We start from the raw sequence: 21,801 nt of genomic DNA, 5'->3' as shown, positions 1-21,801 counted from the left end.
TTTCTATTTTATTTAATTAAAAAAATAAATATTATTTTAATACAGTTATTGAAAGGAATTTGTATTTAACATGATGTTATTTTTATTTCTGGTATTGTCATCATCCAGAAATTGTACAACTAGATTTCAAATGTCCTTTAATTGTATAATAATGATAAAATCTACATCTTTCTAGAGCATTTTAGTGTCTACTATAGTCTAACAACTGATACGAGAAAGCTTATTTACATTAATAACTTTTAAATATGTACTTATTCTCAATTTTTTTCAATTGGATTTTCCATGACGTACTAACTAGAAATATATTATATTTAGAATGTCTCTGCAGTTGCCTGGTTACACTCCAAAAAAATATCTTAGAAATACAGAATAATATTTAATAAAAGTAATTTTCATACATTTAAATATGCATGTATAACGAGCACATTATTTTCGTCAAATACAAATAGGGTTAGATCTTTTTATTGGTCCTTTTTTAAAACTGCATTTAGAGCATATTCCAAGGTTTGTTGTGTCAAGTGAGAAAAAAGGTGGAGTGTTGTATGTAATACAGTATCATGGAAAATGCTCTAGAATCTGCCACCGAGAAAAATAAGGAATTGTATTTCGTACCTACATACATATATATGTATGTCAACAATTTTTACAACCAGCATTCCCAATTATAACAGATAACAGTAAAATATCACTTTACGTCCGGCTGCAACAGGAATCCCACAGCCGAGTTTTCGTTGATTTGTGCACAGGGCCCGAGGCCATCATTATCCGAGGCCTTTTTGCTCAATAAATAACGCTCACCGAAGGGACCTCACCAACTGGCCTCGCCCCGTGATAGAGTGTAGACCTCCTGGAACCAAAACAGCCACGGCCGTGTAATGAGGAATTTTAAACATCCACTTTTTTAACGTACGACCGTATCGAGTGACTAATCGGACGACGTAGACATTCCCGAAGGCTAGTTTTAAAAATTGGGATTGAGTTTCGACAAATGCTTTAGGAACCTCAAACACGTGTAAACAACGTAACATTATAGTTTCTGGCGAATAAAACGTTCGTATTTGACCTCTGAGAAGAGTAGACGTCACTTCTGATAGATGGGTTACGAATCGAAAAGTAGTTGGTTCGAATCTTCATGGGTACCATTTTTTTAAATTCAGTTATGAGTTAACAATAATAATGATGTATGTACCTGTCAGTGAAATTATATTTTCAGTAGTAGAAGGTAATAAAATATACATACACTGTAGCATACATATATAACACAAAAAATCCGCAGATTAGTCGTCAATATATTGTCAAAAAAATGCAATTAGTTTTTGTCAATGTCATTACTCTTATGTATTTTTAAAAAATCATAATTATTATAATAAAAAGCCTGGAATTTGATTATATAAATCATTATTAATATTATTTATTAAATTACATAAGCATCACAATGAATTACTAAAAACAATCTATCATAAAAAAGCGGCAATAAAAAAAAATATGATGAAATCAATATCATATTGTCTTATTAATGGCTAAATGATGTACAGTATTATTATTATTAATATAAAATTGTGAGTTTTATAAAAAAAAGTTAATTATCTATGGTTTTAAGCTTGGCTTGAGTAATTAAATTATTTTAATATTTTTTTGCAATTTAAAGGTAAAATAATCATTAAATAATTCAATTCATTTTTGATAGTAGATCCGTACTGTGTGATTATATGAAATAAAACAATATTTTTGAGTAATTAATGAATATTTAGAATTAGATTGATATCTTTTATTCTGATAATAACTATAGATAACCTTTGTTTATATTATGCTATAATAAATTGCATAAGGTTTTCTTAGATTTTCCCAATCTTACTACAATCTTAGATTTCATTATTAAAACCGGCGAATCATCGCCATATGTCTGTCTTAACCCTTAAATGCATGGTGCTGCAAACCAGCAACAATATATTCAAGCGCTTATAACTCAGTCTACGTTCAATAAAATAACTCTATTTCATAGTGTTACATATGTGTAACAAACGCCGAGCCATTGTGTTTTCAAATTATTCCGATAGATGTCTCTGTAATAGTATGATAATGTTAGGTGCAGATGTGTCACATTTTTTGGAATTTAAACATTTGTTTTCATTGGTGCTAGTAGATATAAAACAAAATAAAATAAATTTATATACTCCAAAAAGGTTAGTCTACCATTCTTTGTTTATTTTTGATTTCTATTTTTTGTAATAGTTGCATAAAATAAACAAAGCATGCACTTGTAGACACACGCCCATATTGACCAAGAGGAATAGATGCAAAATGCCGAATTCACAAACAATGTGTGAAAAATGTGGTGTGGTCTTATATTTTAATAGGAAGAAAAACTGCTTTAAGAATTTCCACTCGTAAATAGTTTTTGTATGTTTTTAGTTTTAATATATGCATATTTACACCAAGCATTTTTTTTTATAAATATATTTAACAAATAAGCCTAAATATTTTTTAATTATTTTTTCCGTCATTTTCAGCCTAATTTTAGTATAAAAATATTTTTATTATTGAATTTGGAAAAATCATGCATTTAATGGTTAATCTATGATTAGAATACTGAATCCCTAAGAAAATATGGGTATTCTATTTGGTTTACTTATGTAACTGTTATTCTCAATATAAGAAAAATATTATAATATTATAATTCAATCCTCAAATCAACTGACACCCGTTATATTTATAGCAAATATTTTAAATAATAATATTTATTGTTTAATATTATTTATGATGCAATTTGTCAAGCAGTTTTAAATATTTATATACAGTCTCGCTAAACGCTCATTTTTTCCCATAAATAAAACATTAATAAATTTAGTATTATATTAATATTAATTCCCACAAGATTTACATACGTCAATCGTTTAATTATAGAATCAACATTAAAATTCTTGTATTTATATACCAAAAAACAATTTGTTCATACCTCATTAGTGATAGTCTCTGTATATAATTATCACCTAAGATACTTTTTTTGTATGCATAATCGTTTCGTACTATATCACGCTTGGAACATAACGAAATCTTTTATTTATGTGCATCGAAAACGTATAAATTAAACGATATTCACACGTAACGTGGCACGTCAGCGATAGTCAACTATTTTATTAAATTTATGTATTGAAAATTACAGGCGATTTGAATCTTATTCCTTATCTAATGTTTATTAACGAATGTTAAACTATTGAAGTTAAGCTATGTATACAAAACATATCTGTAAATGTTATGCAATGGTTGCCGATCGCCGTTTTAAATTATTGGCCTAACACCATGTGAGAAATGAAGGTAGCTCGTGAATGTGAAAAAACTAAAAACACTTTGTAAGTTTACAACCTTTATGATTCATAAAATTAATAGACAGTAGGTATAACGAGCTTTAATAAAACACCTCAACCCCTGCAGTGTGCGCCAGGGTTGAACAATTTTATATATTAAATAATATGGCAATTTAATATGTATCCATATTATTTGTTATGATGTTTTGTAAATATTTTTATAAATAATTAACTCCAATTTATTTTAAATCATATATGTATAATGCGTCATACATGCAAATTGTCGATGCAATATTTTATGATTTTTAACACACATGCTTTTATGAAACGGACCGAATTTTTATCGAATCTTTTTTAATGAGTCTCACAAGTGAATTGTTGGCGCAATATGTAGCTTTAAACTGACTTTGCTATTAAGTGGCAATTTATTTAAAAAAAAATGTAGTTTTTAGAAATTATATTTAAAATTGTTAAAACGTTGCGTAGGCAACAATAGCGGCTCGCAAGCCGCATGCGGCTTTTTTGACAAATTCACATTTTTTATTTTTTGACATTGATATTTACACTTATTGTACTATATAATGACGTTATCGAAACTATAATTATTCACATGTGATGCTTCTACGAGTTTATTGCACCAATAGAGAAAATATGATGTTATAATAGTATTTTATGATTCAGCGTTTAGTAACAGATTACTGTCAGGTCAATATTAGATTTTCGAATCGATTCTACATAGATTTTAATCAAGTATGTAACTGCATATTTGTGTAATAGTGAATGCTATTGAGTGACGGTGTAATCAGACGGTCATCGCAAAAAAGTATGATTGTTTATTTAATTTATATCTCGCTTTTACAGCAAATACAGTGCAAAATATTTCTAAATAATTCAAGTAATTTGTCGCTGACATTTTTATGAACAAATAATACATTATAATATAAATAGAGTTTAAAGATACTATAAATTATTCTGATATATAAATATTTTAATTTTGTTACGTTTATTTTTTAAGAATATTTAAGGTTTGTTAATCCTAAATATTCGCATCCAGTAAGATGCAGGTGGAAACTAGTGATAATTTTATTAGATTTATTACATATATTGCGGCTACTATGATGGGCGTGTATCGTGTTCTACCAGTAGTGGTGGAGAAGCTGGCGCAGGGATGATGTCCGTGGAAGATCTTCAGGTGACAGTGTGGAGGCAGTTCAGCTGCGATGATCGTATTCGGGAGTCTCAAGTCGTATCTTCGCGTCTGTCGGTGGGGGTGCATCTGCTAGGTAAGATGAATCTGTTAGTCTCTTCAAGTGTCTTCCGGAGTCTGCCAGGTCCTCATTGGTGACCAGCCTTATATATTCAGGCCTGCAAAGTTTGCTGACAAATCACAATCGTCCAGCTAATCATTGCACTCGTCTCTTAGAACAACGACATAATTATACGCCTTTAGAAAGTGACATTTGCTTGATTGTCATATCCAAGGTCGAATTGTGCAACGGGAATATTGTGGCCTTACGGTGCTATTTATCTTCCTATGATACATTTTGTAGCAAAGAAATATTCATTCAATCCTTGCGTGTTATTTATGGGAGAACCCTTTTTTTAGTCGAAGCAAGAGTCGTAACGAGGGCCTTTGTGTAATCTCACTAGTGTCTAGTTTATTTTAACGCGAGTTTCAAGAATACGATCACTCACAAGTTAATATTTTAATCTTTGAACACGTGTTTGTGATAAACTTCAATTTTTAATTCATTACACAAATACATATGAGAAATGAAAGTTTATGTTTTTATTGTTTGTATTTAAAAAATATTTTTGTAGTGCCCTTTAATACGCCTACAAAACAAAACAAAAAAACGGAAGATAAACATCGTGAACTGAAATAGTAATGGACTGATACCTCCGCGTTTATCTCAGCCTTCTGACCTGTCTCATATATAAAAAAAATTGACACAGAAAAAATTGGGAAAACACGACTCATTTGCAAGTGCGTATACTATCGGTGACACAAAAAAGAAATCAGCTGGAGATCCTTATAAAAGTGTTGAAAACCAAGCCCTTTAATTAATTACTGGATGCAATCTTCTGATATTGTTAATTTTTTAAGCTTTATCGTGAGTCAGGAAATCGCTAAGAAAGGAAAATTATTCACAGATGGCGAGTACATTAAATTAACTTCTTCGAGATTGCAAAAACTAAGCGGAAATTCTTAATAAAAATAAAGAATTATCATTATTTGCTAAAACAGTGAAAGATAGAAGCATCACAATGTCTAAATGTAACAGATTTTTTATTGAGCAATAACCGCACCGAATCACCAAGTATATATTCTACTAAAACGCATTGGACCACCCCTAATTCACAAATGGTATGTAAGCTCGAAAACGGCGTACTCAATGCACTTGCATCATAAACTTCCTTCAGTGAGATCCTGACAGTTCCACCACTTCACCTCCGACTTGAAATAAAATAGAGTTCAGCCAAACTTCTACCAAGGGAAGCTACGCTGAGTATCGACCGCGATGATCCTTAGTAGTTTGAAAAGGCAGCCGCTTTTTACTTCCACGTCAGATCAGGTCCAGCTAAGCAGTCACCGGAATCCCAAGAGTTCAACACTTCAACCTAATCTTTTAGGAGACTGCGTTAAGCAGACTACGATGAGAACAAACAATTCGCAACGATAAAACTAATAAAACTTCTGCTAGTTTTCGTTAAAAATATGTTTTTATGGTTGCCTCTTTACGAGTGAGTAGCGCTATATTAGTGACAAACTATCGAACTATATTATGTTTCAATTGCACATTTCTATCAGCGTTTTTGATTGGACTCGGTCGATATTATCGATATTAAATTTTGCTGTACACAAATTTACTGGCTTGGATTTTAAAATATATCATTTAATAAATAATGTATTAAAAAATCAATCAAGGACTTCTATGATACCAACTGAATCAATTTTGGGGAGTCTATTTTCGCTGCTTTGCGTGGCAGCCCTGACTTTTGTAGAATCCGAGGCGATAGAGGTGCGCCATAGGTGATCTGTGATTCGATAAGCGGCCGCCAGAGCTCTCCGTACCAAAAGGTGATAATTTACAATAAGACAAAACAGCTTCGCCGCGGGAGACCACCAACCACCCACCACACACACGCTCCAGAGGTCACCAACCTGTCGTCGGCCGGTACTCGATCACTATTCAATTAGCAGCGATGGAAAACGAAGTTACGTTTTGCAATCAATACTTGAAAGTAAAAAATGAAAAAAGACGTTTTAATTAATATATTATAAAAAAATTTCGCTGCGCGGCCTTTCGCGTTGAAATTCAATTGAATTCAAATATGCATTACTTTTGCACAGGGACGTGATTTTGCATGTCATATCATGAAATACAATGAATCTTAATGAAATCGAAATGTTAAAAAGACGACCATTGCCCCTCCCTGGAAGAACTGAAATTTTCGTGTTATAACTTCTCCTTCAGTCTCTTCTTCTACAGTCTCAAATCTATCCCGAAAATATTTTTTTAAATATGTCATTTAAATGAAATAATACCGGAATACATTTTCACCGGTAGATATATATTTTTACCAGTGTAAATATAATTTATCTGGCAGGTGCTAAAGAAACATAATTGGCTAGTAATATATTTATCATAAAAATAATATAATAATTATAGTTGTGTATAAAAGATCTCTCATCGTTTACATATTCTCTTACTATATTGTACGAGTAAAGAAACTTTCGGAAAGATTTTTAATGGCTTCTCTTGTAGAATACTTTTATTATGTAACTGAAATTACATTGCATATTTATTTTTAACTGCTATTTCTTTATTGGATGTGGTTATTTGCATTTACTGTAGATAAGAATTATTGGCTATTTGCACCTACAGTAGATACGTAAATGGTAGTTTTACATAGGTAGTTATGAACATTACTTACTTGTTAGATCCTGTACGCTACTAGCGAATTTTTTTTTTAAAGGGCAACACATCAACTGTTAAGACCAACATATTCCGAATGCACGAGTGTCTGTTCATCCGCGCAGTGAATAAATACAGTATCACTGATATTATCAGTGGAGTTATAATATAAATCAATTGTTTGTTACATTTTAACTGGCTATAAATAACTATAATTATATTCATAAGTTGCGAAACGTCCATTTGTAGTTCAAACCCAAACCTGACGTAATGAAAGTCCTAAAACTAATTATAGTTTTTGAACTTCCATTAGATTAGCTCGTTTAGGTTAGGTTTGGGTTTGAAAAGCAAATGCACGTTTCGCAACCAGTGTCGGCCAGAAGAGCAGGCATCTCAACGAGCCTGCTGAACACAAGGAAGTTTTCGGCAATAGCTATGAGGAGTTGAATATTTATTATTGTTTGTATAATGCCCATCATGACGCATTAGGGAAGCTGATAATTTGTACCTACAGTAGGTGCAAACAACCACATCCTTCTTTATTAAGCAACCATTGTTGCAATAAAAATGTGCCTAAATTCACTATCTCGCTGGAAATCAGCTTAGGACTTCATAAAAAAATATATGTAACTTTTAAATATATTTTAATTAACGATAAAAATATCATGCATTGCCTTACATAAAGTTGATTATTTATATTGAATTATCAAATTTGTTGTGAACTTTGTGATCTTTAGCTATCATAATTACATGTGAAAACACCAGAATATAGTGAGACTTTATAGTGATTGCACGTTAGCATTCGTATAATTCGTCATTTGTGTTTATATAATATACACATATATATATGTATATTAGACACGATGAAGTACCTTTTGTTAATTTATTTTATAATAATACCTGTTCAATGCTTATTACCTGATGTTCGCCAAACACTTGCGGGTGGTAATTTTAAATTGGTGCTAAATAGAGAAATAGAATTAATATCACAACCAAGATGGATGGAATTAAATAAAAACACAGTTAAATTTACAACGACCGATAGAACAAAATATATATTGAACATCGATGATAACGTTTTAAGTGTATTGTCAAAAGATAAAAACATACGCAGTCCTTCCAGATCTGTTACTGATGTATATGGAAATTTTTTTGAACTAGTGGATGGAGAACTTTTATGTACACCTAATAGCAGAAGTAGAAATCCAAGCAAAGTAAGTGTATATTAATATATTTATTGTAAACTTCCCATTCAACACTTCAAGCGTTATGACAATGCGTTACCGCTGGATAAACACAATCAACGATTACTTAAAGTCTGTAAATCAGTGATATATATATATATATATATATATATATATATATATATATATATATATATATATATATATATATATATATATATATATATATATATATATATATATATATATATATATATATATATATATATATATATATATATATATATATATATATATATATATATATATATATATATATATATATATATATATATATATATATATATATATATATATATATATATATATATATATATATATATATATATATATATATATATATATATATATATATATATATATATATATATATATATATATATATATATATATATATATTATTAATTAGACACTATTATTACAACTTTAATCAATATATATGCAAGACCTAAATTGATTTTTATTTTAATTGTTCATCACGATAATTATCCATAAGATTAGGAAAATCTAAAAAAACCTAATCTGTGATGGTCTATCATAATTTCACAATAATCATTAATATCGATATTTCAGACACGATAGAAATTTACAATCACTATTGTTTCATATGGAATTCAAAACCAGGTCTTTCAGTTATTAGTCATTAATCTATATCACTGGACTATTATGCTGGTATATATGTATATCAGGGGCGTATATTCAGGGTGTGCTAGGTGTGCGGCGCACACCCGCAAAACCATCTAAAATATAAATTTAGAAATTCAGAAAATTTAGGGCATAAAGCGACATCATTTTGCATACAGTAGTATGCAAAATTATAAAATTTTAATATGCAGTGTATAGTATGCATTGGTATTTATCAGTCGCTCTAAAAGTTTCCGCGCGACCGACACGCTATGTATTACTCATGTGGCGCGCCGACCTTGAGTGCGGCGGCCGACTAAAGTAAATTGTTCCGAGATTTAACGGCTGAAGTCGATCTGTCGGCTGGCAGCGCTCAGTAGTAAAATTGGTCTCGAATTTGGTGCGCGTACTTCAAAAACTCTTGCGTCCGTCGCTGCTTTTTTATTACATTATATCACAATAACAGGTCACTCATTTTTTATATTTTGGCGTAAAATAGTTTATTATCTTATTTACATATGATCAATATTTAATTTTCTATTCTAGATTATATTTTTTTATTTACCCCAAAAATGATGAAGAATACTGTTGAAGATATTTTGAATAATCCATTTTCAAAAAGAAGTTATGAAATTAAATTGAAGATAATCAAAATTGGCAAACCACGTCCACCTCTTCCCAATTTATTTATGAAGCATAAAGACAATAAATGTGAATATACAAGACATTTTTCATTTTCATCATATGAACGAACTGAGTGGTTAACAGGCTGCGAACTTCGATCTAGATTGTTCTGTTGGCCATGTTTATTGTTTTCCAAAGAAAGAAGCGTGTGGAATAAAAGTGGATTTGCTGACCTTAGTCATCTGATAACGGCACTGAAAAAACACAAAAGAGCGCAGTCACACGTTCAATCATTTTTTTCTCTCAAAATGTTTGGAAAACAACGAATTGAAGTCATGATTGACGCTCAACGTAAAGCTAATATAAGTCAACATAATGAACAAGTTCATAAAAATAGAGAAATATTAAAGCGAATGATTGACGCAGTAGTATATCTAGGAAAACAAGAACAACCTTTTCGAGTCCACGATGAGTCCTGTAATTCACTAAACAAAGGCAATTACCTTAAATTTTTAAATGCACTTCGAGAATACGATTCTGTTTTGGATACTCATTTAAATACTGCAACGGTGTTTCGTGGTACTTCCCCATCCATACGGAATGACATAATTGAAGCAATTGGTGATGTTATTAAAGATCATCTTAAGGAAGAAGTAAATTCAGCAAATTTTGTCGCTATTATTCTTGACGAAACTTCAGATATAATGACGAACTCTCAACAGTTTTGCGTTTTGTTTATGAAGGTAAAGTTTACGAGCGGTTTATTGGCTTTACAGACGTTAGCTCTGATAAAACAGCCGATGGCTTATTTTGCCACGTTGTAAATATAATTGAAGAATTTCAAATTCAAGAAAAATTAGTTGGACAGACTTATGATGGGGCGAGTGTAATGAGTGGGCATATTAATGGTTTGCAAGCCAAAGTACTCGATGTTTATCCATTGGCCTTTTTACACACTGCTATGCTCATATGTTGAATTTAACATTACAACAAGGTCTTTCCAATATAAAAGTGTGCAAATCATTCTTTCAAACTTTAAATGGATTGTCTGCATTCTTTTCGAAATCTTCCAAACGAATAAATGCTTTACAAGAGTTTGTAGCTAGAAGACTTCCTTCTGTTACACCTACAAGATGGAATTACACATCACGGTTAAGTAACACAGTGCAAAAATACAGAAATGAATTTACGGACTTTCTTCGAGACGTCGTGAAAAATTGTGAACTATGGAACCCCGACACTGTAATAAAAGCACGAGGTTTTCTTAGCTTTTTGGAAGATTTTAAAACAAGAAAACTTCTCCACATATTTTCAAACCTTTTTGGAAAAACTGATGTGTTATACAACATTTTACAATCCAAATCTTTTGACATATTATATTGCTGTAAGAAAGTTACCGAAATTTTGCAACAACTCAGACATGAACAGGAAAATAATTATGAAACATTATGGGATTCTTATGTAACGGAAGAAAATTATCCAAGACTGAGTAATGATTTGCTTGTTGAAGAAAAGCACGCGTTTTGCCAACTATTTAATACAATAGTTGATAATATATGTAAGCAAATTGAAAACCGTTTTTCTTCAATGTCCAAATTGGAATATTTTCACCTTCTGGAGAAAGAAAAATATGAGCAATATAAGGGAAAATTTCCAAATGAATTACTTACCAAACTGCAACAATTTTATGGAACATTATTTGATTATATAAGTTTAAAAAATGAGCTTGCTGTTCTTTATCATTTGCCTGAATTTGCAAAGAAATCTGTTCATGAGCTTGTACAATTTATGAACACAAATAATTTTGAGTCAGGTTTTCAGGAAATAGATAAATTAGGCAAACTAATATTAACTCTTCCAAGCAGTACTGCTTCAGCAGAACGTTCATTTTCTGCTCTGAAACGAATTAATATTTGTTTTCGAAGTACCCAAGGCCAAGAAAGGCTATGTGGCTTAGCTTGATTTCAATATAAAAAGGGATCCTTATGGATATTAAAAAGAAGAGCACTTTATATGACAGCGTGATAGAAAAATTTTTGATCAAAAAAAGAAGATTAGATTTTATATATAAATAATTATAAGTTTGTGGTTATTTATTTATTTATTTATTTATTTATATATGGGAAAAAGCTCGGCTAATAAAAATGAAAAAATGTACTTTTTTTATTTTTTATAGCACACCCAATATTAACACCCACCGTACGCCACTGATGTATATACAAGATACATATATGTATCTGAGACTAAATAAAATGATTTTTTGTGTAAATAAAAATATATGAATAGAAAAAATAGTGCTAATATAAGCCCTTGTAAAAAAAACCACAAAAAACGTGTATTCTTATAATAATGTGAACAACAACCATATGAAGCAAGTAACGCAAATAAAGATTACAATTCATATTATTCTAAATTTCAGGTACGAACGAAACCTAACATGGTAGTCACGTTTTTGGCTTATGATATTGATAATGACGTAATTTATCTACTCACAAGAGATACTGTTAATAACGTACATGGTAAACTGTTTTCTTTTAAAACTGCAAGCAGTTTTGGCAAAGACAACATAATACAAGCCGAAGAAGCAAAATCTTTTTTCCTTCACAGAATACTATATATGGCAGTGTTTCCAAAAAATGGCAATATAGCATTTGCAATAAAAACAACTGAAAATTGGAAAATTATGGTTTACCAGCGAATTAATGACATGGATAATAACACAACAAATAATTATGTTGAACTGCTGTCAACAACTACAGAGCGAAGAAGGCCTTTAGCAAATGAAAGGTTCTTGAATTCATTTACTTATTCTTCTACAACTGAAAGGAAAACTACACCGATATCTACTACTGAAATACCTACAACTACAAAACAGACAATCACAGCCTCTTCTAATGTCACTGACTTGATGACATCGAATAATAAATTACTTGGCACTCTCGAAAACATGAGGCGGACTATATTAAATAATTTGGAGAACATTAAATTACTATACGAGAAAGATAGGAGGTCTTGTCAAAATATAGAGCAAAGGTATGAAAATTTACTAAAAAGATACATTCGAACATTAGAACTCACCGATACGGAGGAGAGTGAAATGAGAAAAAATTATACTCCCGAAACAAAAATAAAATCTTTTGATGATACCATTAGACAATTAATCGACAGTTCGATTACAAATCTTCACAGAGTATTAATGGGTAATGATAGCTTTAGTCTTTAAACTATTTGCTTTAATAATAATATATTTACACGGTTGTTTCAGAATATTTGGAAGATACAACTGACGCCGAGGTTTTCAATCAAGATGAATAGATTTAATCGCACTGGATATTATAAATTGTGATGATGAATGCGAACATAATAAATTTATTATATTATTGTTTGTATTTTTTTAAATTATTAATATTACTACTATTTATAATTTTTGTAAGAGAACTGCTCCTTTTCATTGTCAAGAAAAACTCTATATATACATACAGATTGATCCAATACGAGTTTACTATGTTGGCAGCACTGTAAACCAGACAGCTGTCAATAATCACGCGTGTTTAAAGTGTTAAATGATAGTTAAAAATTGTTCAATTGTTCTACAGAAATAATAATTCTGTACGAACTATGTATCGAAATTTTCGGAAAGATTATATTAAATTTCAACGTTTTATTGAGAGAACAATTCGCAATGAAGTGAAAAAAAATTGAAGAGACTGGAAGCGTTGGAGATAGAGTACGTGGGCTAGACCAGATGACTGTCAACTCCACTTGGTTTACGTTCGCACGAACTCAGTAAGACAAAGCTGGAAACCTCGCTTTAAGTTAATATTATAATAATGTAAAATATTTTCAACAAAATCTGTTAATTTTGCAATCTGTTTTTTTACTCCTAAAGTGCTGTTCCTTGTTAAATGTTAATAACACTTGCAGAAAGTCTTAAATGTTTAAGTTTAAGTCGTTTAGTCGGCATAAAAAAGCTTAGTGTTTTATAAAGTTGATCGGTATGTTGAATTATAGCGCTCTAATACGTAAAATATTTTACTCTCACGGTCGGTGCGTCAATTACAAATCATTTTTGCATTATACAATATAAGTTCAAATATTGATAGGTAGGTCTAAATTCATAATATTTAAAGCTGTTTTAACATTATATTATAATCAGATCATCATTTATGACAGGCCTAAATTCATAATATTTAGAACTATTAAATGCATTTTAACTAATATAAAAAATATATTATTATATTTACATGTGGATATTATCACGATATATTTTTTCTGTATAATGTTTTGTTTAAATTTATGTATTATTTTAAAATGTTTGTGTTGTTTAACTTAATTAATGGGACACAATTAATTATATTTGATCGATGAAATCAACATCAACAGTATTTCTATATGTAACCCCCACCCCCCAATAACACGGTAGATCGGGGACATGTTATTTGGGTGCCCATTACTATATATGTGAGCGAGCGATTGGGAGAATAATTCACCACACGCACCTGATTCGTACTTACATATTCTAGTCCCCCAACTACACGCACTCAAATAGCATTCCCCCAATTTACCGTGTTATTGGGGGGTCTACTGTACATTTCTAAAACTTTTTGTAGTGTTTATTTTACAATATTTATTTTAAACTATTTTAATTTCATTTTTATATAACTTCATTTATATAAATTATAGAAACTATCGAATTCAAATTTTAAATTCTATTGCTTGTTCAGAATTCCAGGCACTTGTCAATTTTATCGGCACCACGCTCAGAAACCAGATTATTTTGAACATTTGTTCTGCTTTTGGCCTTAACGTCTGCGAAAGTGGCCAGCAATGCTTAGCTACATAAATATGTTTTTAAATTTAAAACTTAGTTCTTTACCGCCGTGTGCATGTTAATACCCCTAAATATTGGTTAAAACTCGTAATTAATCGTTTATCAGTATCGCCGCGTGTTATGCAGTGTTATCGGTGACACGAGTAAGCGTTTAATTGCGATGTTTGGGAAACAATCACGCGTACGGCGATAAGAAACAAATTTGATGTTACACTATCAAATACGCCGTGAGAGAATAATTGATCCTTTAATAAAATTAAATAATCTTTTATATATTGTTATTAATAATATTATTTATATATTATAATTAAATAACTAAAATATTAATAGGTAATTTTAATGTACTACGATATAATTTTACTTTTTATTATTACTATTGTAATAGTAAAATAAATTGAAGTTTATGTACATTACGTGCGACATAACATTTTCATTACTGGCAGCACTAAAAAAAAACGGTTGCTTGAAAGGACGGATTGGAAAGAATGTCAATGAGGTTATATTGTTTTTTGTTATATTCAGTTTGTTTTCAACATATTTCGATATGCAAATTATGTTTTTAAATTAAAACAAAGTGTTTTAATCATTGTATGTAAATAATTTTTGAGGTTAAATTGTTTTTATGCAATTTAAAAAATCTTATCAATTGACTTCGGCAATGTAATATTTATTAAACCTCCTACTAATTACATTTCAGATGGATCATTCAATTAACTTTCGCACTATCGCTAGAACACCAACCACCAAAAAATGTAATGCAGTATAATTTGAATAGTATCAACTTTGCGTCATATTTTAAATCCATGTTTATATATTCCAGGCTGTTCAAAATTGACACTCAAGAAGAAAGCTAAGAATGAATATAAAAATGATCCGATCGCTGAACAAGAAGTATCGCAATTTAAATTTGATAGTTTTACAAATGATTTAATCGAAAGTAAATTAACGTCGACTCCGTCATTTGTGGTAAGCTTACGAATGTAAAGGAAAAGGAACATAGCTTAAGCTTAAATTAATGTGTGAGAGTGAATCATATAATACTGGATATACATACAATTATTATTATATTTTTACTGGATAGATTTACATATATGCAAAATAATACACTGAATTTGATTTTATTGTAATATACAGTTTGTTAGATATCCTTAATTTAATTTTTGTTAAATTATGTCACTATTTTTTAAGAAGAAACCCAACTTTATTTGAAACAGTAGCTTGTTAGGGTGAATGGGTGGGGTGGGGGGGGGGGCAAATGATACAACTTTATTCAGGGTGTATATCTTCGGGTTATATTAAAGAAAATCTATAAAAACAGTCTCGAAAATATTTTTAAACATGTCATTTCAGTGTAATCGTATTGGAATACATTTCCACCCGTAGATATATATTTTTACCAGTGAAAATATAATTTATCTGGCAGGTGCTAGTAAAATGATATGATTTCAACTTTTTCATATGTAGTAATATATACGTTTACATACTTTCATATTTTATTTTCATGTGATGTAAAAATGTTACAGTGAATATGTATTTTTCTGTAAAGCTACATTTTCACTAGTGAAGTCCAAATACATTTTCACCAGTAAATATATATTTTTAGTAGCAAAAATATAATTTAACTAATAGGCGCTAGTGAAATTATATACTGCCTTAAAATGTCTATGAAACTCAATTTGACAGTTGCGAAACGTCCATTTGCTGCTCTCACCCAAACCTAACATAATGAAAATTTTAAAACTAACCATAATTTAAGGACTTTCATTAAGTCACGTTAAAAATATAAACTAAGCCAAGTCATCTATTAGGAGAAAATAAGCAGAAAAAGTACAGACAGGCGTCAATTCTAGCATATTGCTCGATAGTTGCTACCCTTACCGATATTACTACGGATTTCTGATATGAGAGTATTAATGAAAGTATATTCAAACCGAATTTTGGTCAATAGGAGGGTGCAAAAACAATTATCACTTCTCGGAAGTCAAAAATTTACGCAATAAAATCGTGTCAGCGCCATTACAGTGCGGCGCTGACACAATGACATGGCGCCATCGCTCGGTAACGAGCGTTCCCACTGTGATGGCGCCGACACGATTTTATTACTTTTGAAGTGGATTTTTGATGTGCTTCATTTGATTCTCACTTATTGTAAGTCGTAGTATTGTTACAAAAAGTCTTAATATCAACGCTAGATAACCAAGCGTTTCTACTGCAACGGCATGATTTTATTGCTTTTGATGTGAATTTTAAACAGGGACCCTCTAGAATTTGGCCAGAAAAATGCATGTCATTTAATGAAACACTATGAATCTTAATGAAATGAAAATTTAAAAAAAAACGATCATTGACTAACTAACTTTTGATCTCTGCTGGAAAAATCAGAAATGACGTCCCAGCTCTATTGAGGCAAAAATGTCTTGGTTATATTTAATTATATTAATTGTTTTTTTTTTGTTGTACAGACGTGCCGGCGAGCATTCTATAAAAATTCACCAATATCGTTCCACAAAGACAGCGATAGCAGCGATCAGAACACAATTCGAGGATCTTTGAGGTCCTCAAATGGTGGAATCAACGATTCTTCAGCAAATAAATCGAATTTATTGAACGAGAAAGATATAACAAAGGAAAATCTTCAAAACGAAGCGAATAAATCTCATTTAAATGAAATAGATAACATCACTTCTGATTTGTTTCATTCACCAGAAAAATATGTGACAAAGGAGAATGTTCAAAATGAAGCGAATAAATCGTTTAATGGTAACACTACTCCAGATATAGCTAATTTAATAGAAGGAGGCGAAACAAAGGAGAATATTCAACATGAAGACAGGAAGTCCTTCAATGGTAACATTACTCCTGATATGGTTCATTTAATGGATAATCTTTACGGAAATGTATGGAGATCGACGCCTGGATTATTCAAGAAGAAGAAAATTGTGATTTTGAAAGATGACAACAAACAAGCTATAGAGACTGATAGTGATTTAATTACTAAATTAAATAATTTAGATATCAAGGCTGATAAAAAATTAACACTAGAAGTGGATAGAAAAGATGTTAAAAACATAAAATCAAAAGTTTTAAAAGAGTTAAATGTCGTTAAATCAAAAGTGGAAGCTTACTTAGATGAAACAGATTTTGTGTTTGATAGAAATATTGACGAATTTACAAAGAAAGATGATAAACAGTTAAAGCCAAGTAAACTCGATTTTAACACTTGCGACCAGATTTCTAATAAAGATACAAAAGCGACAAAACACAAGAAAGAGAAGAATGTTAAACAGATTGAAGTGAATAGAGCACTTAAAGAAAATGTCAAAGAATATGTGAGCGTTCAAGATATTAAATTGTACGGTTTCATGGCATCTCTAGCAGGTTATTTTATTTGCTTCAAAATATAATGAGAGATCCTAAATTTTCTGGTTTTACACGAGGAAGAAATTGGTTCAGTGATTATTGCGCGAACAAAAATTGCACACAGCAATACTTCCAATCATAGATGATCAATATACAGTAGACCCCCCCTCCCAATAACAAGGTAAATTGTGGACATGCTATTTGGGTACCCAATACTTTATGTGAGAGCGAGCCAAAGGGAGGATATCTCACCACACGCGCCTTATTCGTACGTATGTATTGCAAAAAATTGTATGAGTATTTTCTAGTCCCCTAACTACATGCACACAAATAGCACGGTCCCAATTTATCGTATTATTGGGGGTCTACTGTTTATAAAAAAATAATGTCTATATATCAAAGATGTCAATATGATTTTAATTTAAAAATATCCTGTTTTAAAAATATTTTACAATTTTATTAGTAATTTACATTGGTAAGATAGACTTACATTTCCTAAAGTTACACAAATATTTACTTAAAAAATAGATACAAATATAAAGCAGTTATAATCAAAAGAAAAATATATTTAACAATCATCTATGTTCAGAATTTTTGTTTGCGCAATAATCCGATCACTAAAAAAATGATGTAAATTATCCGTTCATTACCCATGATTTAAATATTCCAATGTTGTAGCTAATTTTGCCGTAAAGCTGTGGCTCAATTTAGATGTCAATTAAATACTTTATGTATATATTTAATTTCCTAACTGTGTTTTGGGCTCTATTCCCGCCGTATTCTCGTGTGGGTAGGGAGCCACTCCCCAAAGGCAGTTTTTATTTAAGGTAAATGTAGATAAAAACTTAATTATCGTTATTAGAGTCCATAATGGATTTGCAAATATAAATTCAATCAAAAAATATTTATGGTTATTTTGCACAAGCATGAATTTCAAAGAAAATTTAAAAAAATGAACACTATTGAGAAAAAACTAAACATTGTGCTAAGAATCTTGATTTCCGATTAACTTGAAATATGCCATAACGTTGTTAATTTTAAAACAAATTGTTATCAGCTTTTTGAGAAGACCAGAAATTTTAGTGTATACCTTGTATAAAATTTTATGTGTAATGCTGTAAACAATAATGATATCTTATAATATTTCAGATAACATTCCGTCTTGGAGGAGGTGTGAAAAGGCGAAATATTACATAGAAAACTTTAAAACGAAGAAAGAAAAACTTGCTTCAGAGCTTTTCAAAATGTTTAACGAGAATGTTTTCTATTCAGAAATAACATCAGACTTGCCGATCATATGGAGCGCTACCTTAAAAACTACAGCTGGGTATTTGCAATGCTAAGAAATGATATAGAGATTATGTAGGTTTATAAAATTATACTACTATTTTTCAGACGGGCTTGTAATAAGGTTGTTCTATCCAGAGATAAAGAAATAGGCAATACTAAACGTTCTCGTGTAGAATTATCGAACAAAGTTGTGGATAGTCCGCACAGATTGAGGGATACTCTAGCTCACGAATTATGCCACGTCGCTTGCTGGTTGATTGATGGTCAGATGAAGGATGGCCATGGCCCGACATGGAAGAAATGGTAAATCTACATGCTTTCACATTACCTTTTGTCCACGAGAAGTATTGTAACACATTACTGACGGGAAGCTAAATAATTGTCTTTAGTTAGACTAATGCAGAGGACAGGAACAGGGACGTCATTTGGGGGGGGGGAGAGGTGGGGTCATTTGTCCCCTCCTTGAATTTGGTCAGAAAAGAATTTTTCATTTAATGAAATAAAAAAAAGAAGATAGCTAAAATGACAACCCTGATATTAAAATATTTAAAAAAATGTCATTTTGCTGAAATCATATCGAAATGTATTTTCACCGATAGTATATATTTTTATCAGTGAAAATATAATTTAACTTATAGGTGCTCTAAAATGTCGATGTGATGCAGTTTGACAGTTGCAAAAAGTCCATTTGCTGTTCAAACTCAAAACTAACCTAATAAAAGTTCTGAAATTTATTATAGTTTTAGAACTTTTATTAGGTCAAGTCCAAAATACAAACTAAGACTATTCATGTCTCAGGGGAAAATAAGCGAAAGAAGAAGTACAGACAGACGTCACATCTCGCATATTTCTATGAACTTCTGATATAAGAGTGTTAGTCAAAGTACATATATTCAAACCAAATTTTGGTCAATAGGAGGGCGCAAAAACAATTATCACTTCTCAGAAGTCAAAAGTTCACATCAAAAGCAATAAAATCGTGTCGGCGCCGTTGTGGTGGGAACGTTAACAAGCGTTCCCGCTGCAACAACGCCGACACGATTTTATTGCTTTTGATGTGAATTTTTGACTTCTGAGAAGTGATAATTGTTTTTTGCGCTTTCCTATTGGTCAAAATTTAGTTTAGTTATATTGCTTCTGACGTGGACTAAACAGAGACAGAAAAATGCGTGTCATTTAATGAAATACTATAAACTTAATGACTTGGAAATATAAAAAAACGACTACTGACTGACCAACTTTTGCCCCCCCCCCTCCTGGAAAAAGCTTAAATGACATCCCTGAACAAGAAGCCAATTTTTTAGCTTCATGGCAAAATTTATTAAATGATATTCGATAGTCGCAGATCCGTCTGTAATGTTTTAAATATGTTTATTATGCCATGGCAGCAAAATTAATTATAATTTTCCACTTATCTACTGCGTTTTTCTTGCCCTGTAATACAACACTTTAGCAATCAACATAATCTGATTTAATATCTTTCATAGGATAGCGAGGGTTTTAAAAAAATATCCAGAAATAGGATCTTTACCAGTCCGACACAATCTCAATATACACTTCAAGTATACGTATAAATGTGCTAAATGTGGCTATAAGTAAGTTACTTTAATATAATTTTTATTAATGGTTATACAATAGATGACAATGAATGTAATTTGTAGAATCGATCGTCATTCAAAGTCAGTCGACATCACTAAGAAGTGCTGTGGATATTGCCGCGGAAACTTCGAGTGCATCATCAACAAAAAGAATAAAGATGGCTTGATCGTTTCGACGCCGGTGCAGAAGAAAGAAGCTACTGGGTTTGCTTTGTACGTCAAGGAGAACTATAGCAACGTACGCGGAGGAAACACACCTCACAAAGATGCCATGAAGTATCTCGGCAAACAGTATGCCAAAATGAAAATGAATCAGGAAACCAAGGATTAATATCTATTAGAACAGATATTTTAGATAAATTTATTTATTTATGTTATTTTTATTTGATGTAATCATTCAGTTTTATGAGTGAAATAATATTGTTTTCATATTTACGTTATTTAATAGTATTTTTAACATTATGACAACTCTATTTTAGACTGATCATATTAGATTTGTACTTTTATACATTATAAAATATGGTGATTGGAAAAAACCCACAAAAAAGCTCATAGGAATTTCTTAATAAAAAAAAAAATATAATTAAATTTAAGTGAGGTATTAAATCTCTATATTGTAGTTCAACTAATCGTTACAAACTAATCTGTGCGAAGCAGATGAAGATTCTTACTGTGGTGGTTGAGAATTCGTATCGATTAAATGAAATTGCATTTTCTACAATTTTTCTTTACTTTGATCGGGTTTTTTTCATTGAACTGGTTGATTAGCAAAGAGTATTTATAACTTAAACTGCTTATCACGCCATATTAATCAAAATATGTCGAATGAATTAATATTCACTTTTGTTTGTTAAAAGAATTTAATATTAATTAATAATTATTGAAGACTTCCTTTTTAAACGGAAAAAGGATTTATGAACCGCAATGTAGTTTCAACATATTTTTTGAATTATTGTACGATGCTATGTGTGTAACAAAGATGAATAATCAATTCTTCATATATTT

The 21,801-nt window shown here is 30.7% G+C and overlaps 1 protein-coding gene and 1 long non-coding RNA gene across 13 annotated transcripts; both read left to right on the top strand.

Annotated features, from left to right (window-relative positions):
* Nucleotides 1–7,313: 7,313 nt before the first annotated feature.
* On the top strand, nucleotides 7,314–13,102 carry LOC148235207 (uncharacterized). 12 transcript variants are annotated; one of them, XR_015809664.1, is made up of 5 exons: nucleotides 7,390–7,404; nucleotides 7,963–8,019; nucleotides 8,196–8,439; nucleotides 12,137–12,917; nucleotides 12,983–13,102. It is a non-coding gene; the product is annotated as an uncharacterized LOC148235207 (long non-coding RNA). The 12 variants fall into 12 exon arrangements; XR_015809663.1 differs by lacking the exon at nucleotides 7,390–7,404 and adding an exon at nucleotides 7,420–7,667; XR_015809666.1 differs by lacking the exon at nucleotides 7,963–8,019 and having other exon boundaries at nucleotides 7,314–7,404; nucleotides 8,349–8,439.
* A 1,877-nt stretch (nucleotides 13,103–14,979) lies between these two features.
* Nucleotides 14,980–21,801, top strand: LOC148235206 (uncharacterized). The gene is made up of 8 exons (XM_088186274.1): nucleotides 14,980–15,044; nucleotides 15,246–15,300; nucleotides 15,369–15,514; nucleotides 17,011–17,926; nucleotides 19,058–19,235; nucleotides 19,304–19,501; nucleotides 20,686–20,793; nucleotides 20,860–21,801. Exons 2-8 carry the CDS (start codon nucleotides 15,246–15,248, stop codon nucleotides 21,125–21,127), a joined length of 1,869 nt encoding a protein of 622 aa, XP_088042400.1. The 5' UTR covers nucleotides 14,980–15,044; the 3' UTR covers nucleotides 21,128–21,801.

This window comes from Plectrocnemia conspersa, unplaced genomic scaffold, assembly GCF_051122295.1.
Source record: "Plectrocnemia conspersa isolate PC_06_02 unplaced genomic scaffold, ASM5112229v1 ptg000005l, whole genome shotgun sequence".
NCBI lineage: Eukaryota > Metazoa > Arthropoda > Insecta > Trichoptera > Polycentropodidae > Plectrocnemia > Plectrocnemia conspersa.
The sequence above is the reverse complement of the archived record's forward strand: the minus strand, read 5'-3'. Positions and strand labels throughout refer to the sequence as shown.

Excerpts from the sequence above, each read along its gene's own strand:
- LOC148235206 (XM_088186274.1), top strand. The coding sequence starts at position 15,246 with ATGGATCATTCAATTAACTTTCGCACTATCGCTAGAACACCAACCACC. Across the intron at positions 19,236-19,303 it reads ACCTTAAAAACTACAGCTGG|ACGGGCTTGTAATAAGGTTG; the intron begins GTATTTGCAATG and ends ACTATTTTTCAG. Across the intron at positions 19,502-20,685 it reads GGCCCGACATGGAAGAAATG|GATAGCGAGGGTTTTAAAAA; the intron begins GTAAATCTACAT and ends TATCTTTCATAG.